At 37.3% G+C, this 13,449-nt stretch overlaps 1 protein-coding gene across 3 annotated transcripts in view; it reads right to left on the bottom strand.

Annotated features, from left to right (window-relative positions):
• NMBR (neuromedin B receptor) overlaps positions 1 to 13,449 on the bottom strand; it is an 18,229-nt gene continuing 4,780 nt past the window's right edge. For 2 of the 3 annotated variants that reach the window (XM_005507726.3, XM_065057211.1), the window contains exons 2-3: positions 6,005 to 6,353; positions 1 to 3,675 (exon numbers count right to left, since the gene is read on the bottom strand). In XM_005507726.3, coding sequence (XP_005507783.2) covers positions 3,274 to 3,675; positions 6,005 to 6,353 — 751 coding nt within the window. In that variant the 3' untranslated portion in view covers positions 1 to 3,273. Of the gene's footprint in view, positions 3,676 to 6,004; positions 6,354 to 12,808; positions 13,002 to 13,449 lie in introns of all 3 variants that reach the window. The other variant, XM_021294872.2, reaches the window with a different exon arrangement.

Here is a 13,449-nt window from a genome sequence, read left to right on the forward strand (position 1 = left end):
TGTGTTCTACAATCATCTTTTTAATGGTTAGTAAGCAGTGTTGTCTAGAAATAGCATCATACATCCAGATGTACAATGTGTATAAAAGCACAGTAACAGACACTTCCAAAATGTACAGACTGGGCTAGCAATATGCTTAGTAAAGCTCCAGACAGATTAACTAATTCCCCCACACCACACCACAAGAATTTGAGAGAAGGCATATACAATTTAGGCTACTTACTCAAAACAGGCTTTGAATATTAGGCCTGGGAAATAAAGAACCAAAACTGTGCTGATTTCCTGACAAAAAGAAGTTATGGTCTATCTGGGAACACCTTCAGCACACAACAAAAAAAAATAACAGGTTATAGCTTGCAGTTCTCCAGAAGGCAGATTTAAGCTGTCCATACCACACATTGCAATTTAAGACACTGAGTCAAGAGTATAAATCAAACACAAGCATCAAATCTACTATAAATTAGATTATTATTTTTCTGGTAGGCTACCTGTGTCATCTGATAATATCCACATCAGACAAATGCTTTCAAGAAGTAAAAAAACACAATGGATTTAGAAGTTCTATGAAATGTTATGATGTGTAGAAAAATTGCCAAACAAAATGAGTCAGGGAACCAGAAAAAAAAAATGCAGAAATAAAAGTGAAACCTGATCGCAGTCAATGATCATTATTGAGAATTGAGAAAGGAAGGCTTTAAGCTTTCGTGTTTTGTGGGTGTAAAATATCCATGAGTACAAATTATTCAATACTGATCAGAGCAGAGGAATCCAAAACTCTGACTGGCATTCTGGAAGAACTAGTGTAATAAAATTAAAGAGGGGTTCTGAGAACATGTGGGCTCATGCAGAATTAAGGCACGGAAAGAGATAATGGAGCAAAATGGAGCAAGAGGAGAATGAGGCAGTGCTAGGCAGTTATAGATGACAACTTCCTAAACTATTGCAGGTAGATTTACAAGACCATGTCAATCTGCTCCTTCATATGAAGGCTTCCAAGGAGTCACTGAAGCCACAGGGCCTCTGAAGTCAGCTAGGGCAAGCAGTATGGAGCTGGTCCATTCTGAACTTCATAAATTTTGTCATTTGAATGCTGCACACAGCTTTAACTACGTTACATACTGTAGGTTCCACCAGCTGGACCATGCTGATTTGACATGCAGATCTTCAATCTGTCAGTTTCTGTGTTGAGTGCTATCAGCTGGGGATTTTTTTCAGGTAATCAACTAAAACAACATACAGATTTACATCAATATATCTTCTTGTTGCTATAAAGTTGGAGTAGGAGGATAACTAGCCTTGAAGATATGTGAATTGGGGAAGAAATTTGGAACTTCAGCTGGTTCCACAGAATTACAACTAGAACTAAATTAACAGCAAGTGCATTAATAAGGACAAAAGCAACTATAACCTGCTACACTGTATTAGCACTTCAGCTTTTGAAATTATAAGACTTGCAACTAATTTTGAAATCCAATCTAAATTGCTAGTGTACTTTCTACTGTTCACCTTGGAGAAGTCACTGCAGAAGTACAAGTTACACTGTTGTGATAGAGACAGATCTGTGCTGGAGCAGTTCCACCCAATTTAAAAGAAAAATCTATTTAAAATTACATTTGGCTCTTGAACTGGCCATAAAAAAACTGCTTCCACAAGATGCCATTGTCAGCCAGTACTGCCCTTCCTCCTAAGGACATTGTGAGAATCTCCTCTTTGGAGCTCAGACCCAGAATAGACCCTGCCCCAACTAACCGCTCACCTGGCTTGGGGAACAGTTATTAGTCTGACAACACACAGCTGTATAAGAGAGGAATCAGCTCCTACCCCATTAGCTCATTCAGCAAGAGCTGGTGCAGCCCTGAGACAGATTAGAAATTTTCCTGTGGGTAGCCTTACATGAGTTTTTGCAGCAACAAGCTTGAGTTGTTATGCCTATTTGACTAGCTGTGTTAACACATGGGCTGATTTGAAAAAAGAGTTAAAAGAAAAAAGGAGTCAAAAAAGAGGTGCTTAAAAGCCTAATTGCTTGCTTTCTTGTGGTCTGAAGGGCACCTTTGCAAGCCTTGTATAAGGTATCCCCAGGAGAGGAATGTGAATGAAAAGAGAGAGCAGCCCTTCTAGCAAATTCATTCTAGACAGGATTGTAATTGGTAACTACAGTTTCACCCACCATTCTCTGCTGGTTTAGTCCCAGACCTGCACTGACCACATTTCACTACCTGGGGGCTATTTCAGACTGGAGATTGTCTGGTCCCCTGGGTTGGATGATCATTAGTGATCAGAGCATGTTAAATGTATTCCTACAGGGCAGCTTTCAGTTTGGTTTTGTCTGCTAGTCATCTGGGTCCTGCACTCTGAGACTGCTCAGAGCTGGGGGAAGCCTTGCTGCAGACCCACTTTGAAAAAGCCACTCAGAACTTTACCTCTTTTAGTATTCAGCTATCGCATTACTCTTAGTGTCCTTAGCTGTGTACTGATATCAGCAAGTTGTAGCAAATATAAACCATGTAAACACTCTAAACCAACAATGTTGCAGACTTAACGAATCAGAAAAATGAGTTTTCAGACACTGAGTTCTAGAAAACCTACACGTTGCACAACACTTTTCTTTTGACATGATAATCATGAAAGGAATATAAATTTAGCAGATAAACTTCTGATCCCAACAGCAAACAGAACCCCAAAAAGTAAATTCTGAGAATGTTTGTATGTCTACCAAAGTGAAAAAGCAAGCTAGTTTTAAATGAGATAAAGATCTGGCACTGGATACTTGATTGGTTTTTTTAATCTGAAACTAGAATCTATGCATTGCAATGACTCCTTAATTGGTTCCAAAAATGCCTATCAGTCTTAATGAGCAATGCTTGTACACACAGCACAGTTAAAAACATGCAAAATCTATTAGAGTAAGACATGAGTTTGGATCAATATTCAGTTAAAAAAACATATTTTCATATCAGAAAATCTGTACTTTTTAAAGCAAATTTAGACCAGCTACACTAATATTCACTATTTTCTTTTCTTGTATGTTAAACGTATATTAGCATATCCTTTAAAGTACAATATGAACCCAATCAGTTTTATTTTCTCAATAAACCATACTCTTCACTTCTATCTAAAAGACTAGGTGTAAAACAACCTCAGATTGGCTAGTCTTTAACAGATCCTCTGTGCTGAGGATTCAGATGGTCTAAGCATAAGAGAGCCAAAAGTGAGGTACAAACTGCAAAGAAAAAGTTCAAATTTGTTCCACAGTCAAAAATCACACTTATTAAATTATAATGACATTTCTTGTTTCAAGTTGTGCCCATTCAGTTGTGTTGTGCTAGTCACGATGTTCCTGGTATTGCTTTTCAGGGAAGTCATTTGAATGGCAGAAGAGTTGCGCAAGTAGCTGGCAGATCTCTCTTGCTGAGCTTTCCTCCTGCAACGAAGCTGGTTGTTGAAATATCTTCTAAAACTCTCACTGAGAAAATACAGCGCAAATGGGTTGACACAAGAGTTGCAGAAACTTAGCACTCGGGCCACTAAGGTAGCAACCATATGTCCTGTCGATGGATCAATCTCATTGTAATTAAAAGATCGGTACATGTACAGCACATGGTTAGGAAACCAGCAGACAGCAAAGAAGGCAACAAAAACTAGAACTATTTTTGCCAGACGTTTCCGAGTTTCCATCTAAAAAGAAGAAGAGAACCCAAATGAACAATAGCAAATAGAATTATTCCATGTAACAGGCTTAATTAAAACATTTATACTTCATATTCACTTTAACAACTACCATAAGTAAGGGCAGTAAAAAGACTTCCTTCAGTGGCTGAATTACTTTTTCTATCTCATTTACTTTCCACTTTCAGTTTACTTTCAGTGACAGACCCTGGCTGTTGACAGTCACAGAAGGTTGCTCTTTCTATATGATATACACAGCGAGAGCGATTCATGATCCAAGCAACCATTGGCTTTTAGCTTGAAAGTAGGAACCAAACTATAACATGAAACATAACCTTTTCTAATGAGATCTCAGTGCTTGGCTTGAAGGTAGCTTTCATTAGAAAGCTATTTAGAAACCATTGGCTTTGAAATGTAGAGACATTGTGAGTGAAATGGAGAGATATGCTAGGATGTTAGCTATACAATGATATTTACATTCCATTGTTTTGCCAGCTTGCACCTCTGTCCTAGGCAAACCACCAAAACTGCATTGCGCAGTCTGAAGCTTCTTAATTCCAGGGTAAGGTGAAAGGTTCAGTTAATCTTCAATAATGACCTGAAAGCAATGTACCTTAATTGCAGTGCTGAAGTATAATTGGATTACAATGTAGACACTGAGAGCCGTTGAAAAGTTGACAGGATAGGAGCCTACACAGTGGTTCCAAACTGAGAGAGGGAGGGCAGCTGCCCAGGTAGAAGGTACCAAAGAGAGGCAGAAGATTCCTACCTATTCCTCCCAAAAGATTTATTACACACATCAGGTACCAAAGTTTTGCAGAGGCAGGAAAGTTTTCTGGCTTTGCTCAGTTTTCTATCAGTTTTAACCTAAAAAATTCAAGGGAATTTATTCTAACAGAGTCTCAAAATCTGTGAAATAAATCTAAAGTGGTTTTCCTGGCTTCACCTAAATCAAAACCAGTGGGGAATTCACAAAAGATGGGAAAACTCTACCATTCCAATTTGGCAGGATTTGTACTCAGAGAGACTGCAAAGGCAGACTAAAAGGCACAGAGTTATAGGGTGAATATTACACTTCTGTGCTATGGCTTAAAGAAACATGAATTGATAACAATAGTCCGAATTTACATTCTCTTGCTGGGACATATGTAAGTACACTGGAATTTCCTATTCTTCTGAGCCTCATAGATTAACATTCTACTTAGGTAGAATGAAAAAATATGTTCTTACTTTGAAAATAACATGTGGGTTTAGAAATGTGATATAAATTAAATGCTTTTTCCATCTTGAAGGTTCAGCCAAAAGGCTCTCTATATTTCACAGCAAAATAAAATAATACATGAAGGGCTAATATGTACACATTTTTGACAAGAAACAGGCTAGAATAGAAATGAAATGCTGAGCAAAAGGACATGAGGGAATGTGGTCTTTCTTTTTAAAAGACTACATACATGTTATATACACAAAGATATTTCAGTGATTGTAAAGGTATTTTCTAAAATATTAGCAGAGAAAACCCTTCCAAACTGTTTTAATGGGCATCAGTATTTTTCTCTGTCAATAACAACACTTTTGTAAAGTGGCTGAGGCACTTTCACTGCAAAAGCTACTGTTTGTGTACAGAAATGGTCCTGCTAAGGAACAGCCTTTTGCAATCTTATTGCTTCCTGTGCCTTGCTGGGAAGCTGACTTCGTCCAGCCTATACCTAAAGTTTTATAGCATCTATAATAGAAAGGATATTAGAAAAGTGTGAGTTCAGGATTGTATCCAAGAAAGAACTACAGAGAAAGTCAAAAAATAACCAGTTCATGCTCTGTGTTCATATTTACAGCACTCTGTGGTCTGAGAAGAACCTTAGATCCCCCTAAGAAAATTTTCTCTACCGATGTCAGCTTTTTAATTTCCAAGCACAAATAAAACGAGGGAAAAAAAAAGTCCATGTAAGATTTCTTCCCAAAATGGCTGCCTATGGAGATAGGTGAAGCCAGCAGCATTAGCTACAAAAACATTGTTCCTCAGTAAGAATACAAGTAATGGTTACACTAACAACTCTTACAAACTCATATGCCAATTCTATTTCTTGTTGGGAGTATGAAGTGATTACATTGAATTTATATTTTTTCTTACTTCTCATCATTTACTTACTGGGCTTAATACTGAGTAATTGTGAAAACAAGAAGATTTTACAGATAATCCTTGGCTTAGTTCATGCATGTAGAAACAGAAATAATCCTCTGCAAACTCCAACAATTTGGATGTTATAGTTCCTGCACTTTCATTTATGAGTGTATACAGCACACAAATCTTTCATTGGGATGTAAAAAGCAAATTTCTTACCTGCTTTTTGGAATGGTCACTGTATTCTCCAGGGATGTTGTGAGCACTTTTTATTAAACTCTTTGCAATATGATAGTAGTAGATACTAATAATGGCAAGAGGAATAAGGAAATACACAAGGAAAATCAGCACAGAATGGATCTTCGGGTGCATATCATCTGTCATGGGGTATGGTATGCATGCTGTGAAAGTAGCATTATTTGTGTCATTGATGTGGGCCAGTTCAGAGAATACCACTTCAGGAACTGCTAGGAGCATGGAGACTACCCAGATGGCAATGGCTTTAACGTAGGTCCATAGCACTGCACTGGAGGTCTGGATATCCATGGGATTTACAATTGCTTTGTACCTAAAATTGATTTAAAAAAAACAGATGCAAATTAAAAGGTATATTTTCAAATTCAACATGTGATTCATGAGGCTACTTCACAGCTTTGATTAAAATAGTGTCATATTTTTTTCTTATTTGACATGTCAATGGGTTTGTAATCTCTCTTAATTTTGCATTCTCTAAATCTTCAGCTTCACCTGCAGACATATATCCACCAGAAGTGGCAAAAGGAGTCCTGGATACAACCGGTGGCTGTAGGTGCCCATTATGTGCCATCCTCGTGAAAGGGCAGAAGCAGCCATGATTCCGCTCTTTATTTCCCCAAGTCCTCCCAGCAAATCCACAAATGCACATCCTACCTCCATACTTCCACCTCACTTTCACACCAGCACATGCACACTAGAGTTTGTTTTCTTCCTCAGCTCCCACAGCCCAGGATCCCCTCGTGCCAACCACTATGGCTTTCCCACTCTCGGGCTCCACCAGTCCTCTAGGAGTGCATGGCAATTATCAGCATTAACCACCCCTTGTCAGACCAGCAACAACCACTGCAGTGGTGGCTCTTGGCTTTCCAGCCCAGCACCTTTCTGCACACAGACATGCAGTCCCAACTATAACACCTGGAATACACATATCTTCATAAAGGCAGGCAGGAATGACTCCCAACAGCCTGTTCAGAAGTATTAAACTCTTACTATAAATAAAGTAAACATTTCCACAACAATAGTTGGGAGCTCCTGCTCTATACTGTGTTTTGGGAAACTGTCTCGTAATATACGAGTACATATAAACTTTTGCGGAATTGATAATTTCATAACCATTGCAATGAAAAGAGGAAGAATTGCAGAGAATGGAGATACCATACTAGAGCAAAGGAAAATAAATAGGTAGAGGTAGAGTCTGGTCAGGACTTCTTTCATTAAAAAAAATAAAAAATTGTTCCAGAAAGTAAAATTTTCTATAAGAAAAGGTCAGTTTTGAAAGCCAAACCTAACTTGAGAAAAATATTACAAGGAAATCTTAATGTTTTGAGTCAATTTTTAATATATTTTGAAAGCTTTTTTTTCATTATGTAGGTAGCTTATCTTTTAATGTTTTTATTAAAAACTGAACATTAAACAAAACATTTCCACTTGTCTAAGCTGTGGTAATTTGAAAGGTTGTTTTTTCTGGTGTTCTTTTTTTTTTTCTTCAATTTTTGGTTTCTAGTTTCGATTTGATTTGGGATCGGTGGGTTTTTTTCTGAAATTGAAGAAGGTTTGAGAAATGGAAAAATTATTTTTCTTTAATATCTGAAGGAAATTTAACAGGAAGAAGGGAATCAGGAGAGATTCATATTCCGTGTATGTAACTTTATTCATCTTCAGATATTTCTAGTTAGTGGATGTGTACTTTGAAAGAGTGGTTCAGATTTTAGGTGTGTTGAAACCCTCTCTGAGGTGCTTATTTTTCTCTGTTGGTGATACAATGAGCTTAGAGTGAGAAGAACTGTAACTTAGGCATCTCTACTTGGTGATAAAACTCTTTATCCGTGCATGTAGATACATATACATGCATATAGAAATATAAATATTTATGGGTATGAACAGGTGTCTAAATACATGCCAAGGGCTAGGTTATGGCTAAATATAATGCAGTTGCTGAAGGGAATGCTGAGAAATGGAGTTGAGATCTCAAATACCCTTTATGGCTGATTTACAGATCCTGACAGGTACTTTATAACCCCTCAAGACCTTGAGCAGATCTTTGAGGAACTGCAGATAAAAGCTACACCCTCATGCAGCAGCTTGTGAGTTTGCTGGCAACCAACAGTAAAGTGGGCTATGCCATGAAAATGTCTGGAGCACAGCACTGTCTTTGTACCCTAGCAAACTTTTTCTTCAGAGAATATTTGAGTCAAAATGTGTCTTGGACTCTCTCAGGATGGTGATAAATTGTCTTATCACTAAATAATTAAAAATAATGGCTATTTATGTTCATATCCTCTCTGAATTCAGAGAGATGTTTTTTACTGTGTCTTCGCCTGTACCACAGAGTAAAAAGCAAAACTCAGTAAACCATCTCTGTTATTTTATGTTTACCATTTCTTCTAACACACAATGAGAAAGTCCCTGGACACCAGGGTGTAAAGAAATCCTTTAAACTGTCATAGGAAAGACAGAAGCTTCTGCACAAAGCATGAGTGTTCCCCAGCACAAACTGTGTCCTTATTATTCTATAATTTGCTTCCTATTGCTGTCTGCCTTGATTGCATTACATAAGGACAGACCATCTATTTCATTTCATTTCATTTCATTTCTTTTCATTCAACTGAAGTTACGTCAAGTCCTTACATATACTCATTTCTTTAAAACTACATTGCGGGGGAAAGAGCTGGCTTGGGTACTCTGTGGGGAGAGGGGGAATGACTTTGGATAAAAATCGTGTTTTGTACTACAGATATTTTTTCACCCTCTCTTTTCCCATTGCATTGTTTCAAACTGTTTTGACCACAGCCCTACGACCCAAGACAACAACCACGTCACAATTAATTGTTTTAGCAGCATTTGATCTGGTTAGTATCTAAATGAGAGACATTTTCAGAAGCCTTTACATTAGCAGAAAATGTGGCATATATTTGTGCCTTGGCATATATTGCTGTTTCAGCAAACGGCATGCTTTCCCCTGAGCTATGACTGATTCCAAGTTGGAAGGCATTGGAGCAGAGTGTCCTTTTTCAAAAAAACAGCTGGGTTCAGCCCAGAAAAAAACTCTTATTTAGTTCTATCAAAATTCTACTTGCTACTTCAGCTGACTACAAGATAGCATTCTTCTTCCTAGGGCTCAGCCCTGCACTGTCAATGGGAAGGAAAAGGCACTAAGTGCTTTACAAAATCTGTCATCTTGTTTATATCTTTGAAAAGACATAGAGTAGAAAGAGACAGGTTACAGATAAAACCAAATGTAAGCTGAGTGAAATCAGAAGTGTTCTCAAAATGAACACCCAGCCTCTTCCTTTGTATAAAACCAGTATAAGGCTAAAACGTACCACCAACCATTCAAATTACAAAGTGCATATTTTCTATCAATAAAACAATACTGGTACATCAGAGTAAGGGTGCAAATTATTTAGTCAAATTAGTAAGCAAAATCCATCTTTTCCTTTACTTCACTGACAAAAATAAAAAAGAAAATTATAGGTTGCCATGAAGTTCAGGAAGTAATTATAAATATGCATTTGGTTTTAATTAAAAGTCTTCATGTAAATTATGTCTTCTACATCCTCTATCATTATCACTGCTAACAAAGGCACCCCAGATGAGGAAATACTTTTATAATAAGTTTCCTTTCTTTGGAGGTGTGGTTTCTGCCAACAGACACAATCACAAACTTGCCCATTCTGCAGATATTGGTTTTGTTTGTATAGCATATTTTCATTATAAAGCAATCTCCTCCTTCTACACAACTCAAAAAAATGACGAAAAAAGAATATCCTCTTCCTCCTGAGTTATAACATATTCCTGACTTCTAAACTCCAGTATAGCTTATCTGCTTCTCCACACCTTTGTTTTCAAAGGCCTTCATAAAAGTATTTCTCAGCTCCCCATTAGAATGGAAAGCTCTATTCCTGTCTTTTCTGCATCCATAAAGCTTCTCCCCTCCCACACACTTGACTTCAAAAGAAGCTGCTCCATGATCAGTCCTTAGCTACCCCTCCATTGCAGCAGTACCTCTTTTTCTAGAGTACTTTCTTGTGATGACCTTCAAAAACAAAATAAAAAGAGAAAAAAAAAAAAACAACTAGATAACACGTAGGCAGCCACTGGACTATGATTACAGCCTACCATTCTAAGCAGAATCACCTCAATATCTCCTTGTTCTTTTGTTTCTGTGTTGTCTGTTGTCTCTACTTAAAAGTCCTTCAGGTCAAAGACTTTCTTCTTGTTCCTGTTCATATACCACCTATAGGACCCTAATTTATCACCTAGTTTCCTACATGCCATCACAATATAAATAAATAAATAAAATAATAAAGATGTTCCACTTAAATATGAGAGGAAACTTCTTCACAGTGAGGATGACAGAACACTGGAACAGGCTGCCCAGGGAGGTTGTGGAGTCTCCTACTCTGGAGATATTCAAAACCCACCTGGACACATTCCTGTGTAACTTCATCTAGGTGTTCCTGCCTTATCAGGGGGATTGGACTAGATGATCTTTCAAGGTCCCTTCCAATCCCTAACATTCTGTGATTCTGTGATTCTGTGTCATAAACCAAACAGAGACCTAATTCAGGCTGGGCCAATCCATACTACTTTAGATTGCATTTTAATCCTGGATCTGGAGGAGTTGGTATTGGCTTTACCATAAAGCTCCTGTTTTTAGTGATGTTGCTGTGTCATAGGACTGTGTTTCCTGCAAACTAGACGAAAAACATTTATTTGTTTAAAAACATTTATATGTTTGCATCTTATTGTGTCATTACATGAAGATTTCAAATACAAAAAGACAGAGTTTAGCCTAACAATACAAAATTATATAAATATATCAGAATAGGAAACATGGCTGTATGGTCAATATTTGTCCAAAATACTATGACCGTGTCCAGGTGTTGTTCACTCCGTTAAAGTAGAATGAGATTTTGGGTGGGGTCAAACCCCTTTTCCTTGTATGGGCAGCTCTTTTGACTCAGCTCCAGCTGCATCATGAAGAGGAGAACAATTTATCTAGCAGAGAACAATGTGGAATCATTTGATGTCCACTGTTGTGGGAACTTCTTTCACAACACCTACACAGCACGAGATTCGCATTTATTCTATTCTATTCTTGAAAATTATTGCAATTTAAAGTAGATTTTTTTGTTTTTATAGTTAGTCCTAATGTTTTTGTTCTATGCAAGAATTGCATTTACCAGGAATGAGCATCTCAGAGGTCTGATAGCTGAATATTAATAAACAGTATTTGAAATGAAGACTAGCAGACCATATGTAAGCACAACTAAAATGAATGTCAATGGCATGTGGTCTGTTTCTCAAGGGGAAAATGCTAAGATTTTCCTAAATGGAAAAAATTTTCTACTCCATAGAAATATGCTCTGTTGAGCCAAAAACTATCAATAATGCTTCAACAAAAAAGTCTGATTAAGTCTTTTGGATGATGATTTCTCCACCTGGAAGAGAACTACAACATAAGTTTTCCAGAATGTTTTTGTTTTGTTTCTGTAGGTTTTTTTGGTTGTTGTGGTTTGGGATTTGTTGTTGTTGTTGTTAGTTTTGTGGTTTGGTTTGGTTTTTACTTTTCAGTTGGCTGGGTAGGGTTGTTTGTTTCTTTTTGGTTTTGTTTTTGTGTGTGTGTGTTTTGTTTTTTGTTTTAGCATGAAATATATTACCTTTCCTGTCCACCCAGTGTTTCAGAGGAGAGATTTCTCTTTTCTTCTAATTTTTTATTCTCTTGCTACTTCTTTCTCTTGCCATTCCCCTCACATGAGCTAACTGTATGTCTTACAAGCCCATATAACCCTTGCAATGCTAGCTCACTGCCTACACTCTGGCTTTTAGATCTACTTGTCCAAGCCCATATACTTATAATTGCACTAGTTAAAAGTACCATCAGTAATTCCTTCAGGTCTCTTCCTGAGAAGAGTAATAGCAAATGGTTTCACTGGCTTTTATTCAGAAAAGTGCATATATGTCAGTATCCCCATTAGATTTATATTTAAGTTTGATAATTCCAAGTCATTGAGGAGCCAAATCTAACAAAAACATCTGCTACATGTATATTAGCAAACTAAACAGCACAAGAGCCTATTCTTCAGCCTGGAGGCCAGACAGGATTGGCAGGATACCTATAACCATTCCATTAAGTTCTTTAATCTCCCAATAAAGACTACTACATCCAAATAAAATAGGTAGTTTATACTTCTGTTGGTAATGGCCCCTGTAATAAGAAATCAGGATTTTAGAGGTCTCCAATCACTATATTTCAGCCTGGATCAGCACTTAACAAAAGAAGAAGCTTTAAATAAATTCTGAAGAGTAAAAAGAAATCTTTATTAAGGGTGATTTTATTAATGCAAAATCCTAAAGTAGTTATTAGGGCATCTTTTCACACTTCTGAATGTCTTCAAAATATTTCCTGAGTCCTCCAAGAAGCAAGAGATAGTAGACATGCAAACTGAGCCAGAATGGGTTTTCTTATCGTTTTAGTCAGAAGTCAGCACACCATAGATTTAAAATTGCACAAAATGTTTCTGAGTCTTTTTACACTTTAAAAAACACAGACTGCAATCTTCCAAACTTAAAGCAAATAAATAAAGAAATAAAACAAACAGACAAGGGTCAAATAGTTTAGCTATGCAAATCTATAGAATACATTTTAAGTATCTGAGTCAGGCACTGTATTTAGTTATTTAAGAATGAATTTACATTTCAAACTCCTTTGTTATTAAGATACGGGAAAGGAGTCACAGCACCAATGAAAAATAACTCAGTTACCTGGTTAATCAAGTATTTGCCTGATCAAAGGTGTCTTTCTGTCACACTTTTTGGGAAGAACACAAAGAAGATTTTATTTCAATTGCAGTAGGGTGAGTTGCTCCACTGTTCAGCTTCACTGTCTTCATTAGAGTGCAGCAGGACTGTATTTGAGCTAACACATTTAAACTCTTCATTAAAAAGAAAATTCAATCTAGAAAAAGTAGCAGAATTAAATTTAATGCTATTTTTACAGATCACATAAAAACGAGGCATAAATGACAGTCAAAGAGAAAAGGAAAGACTATGTGGGACAAATCTAGAGCTGTTTTGTGTGGCTGCTATTTATTCCCTCAAAGTCTATTCACCCCAGGTCTCTTGGCACTTCGTGGGTACAATTGCTTTTCATCAGCATACACAATAACGCAGTGATGGCAAGAGGTGCACACTGTAGCACTCCTTCTTAATCCACTGGCCCCTGAACTTTTCCAGCCACCTCTCTGCACCAAGGTTTGTGTGTCATCCAGACTCCTAGCTCTGAAAAGCATCTTGAAAACATGTTTCCATTCCATTCTTGAAAACATGTTTCCTTACCCTAAATTCCTACTCAGGCACAAAGCAGCAACATCTCTCACTCTGAGGAGAAGGTGAGGAGCCCCATG

This window comes from Columba livia, chromosome 3 (genome assembly GCF_036013475.1).
Source record: "Columba livia isolate bColLiv1 breed racing homer chromosome 3, bColLiv1.pat.W.v2, whole genome shotgun sequence".
Classification (NCBI taxonomy): Eukaryota; Metazoa; Chordata; class Aves; order Columbiformes; family Columbidae; genus Columba; species Columba livia.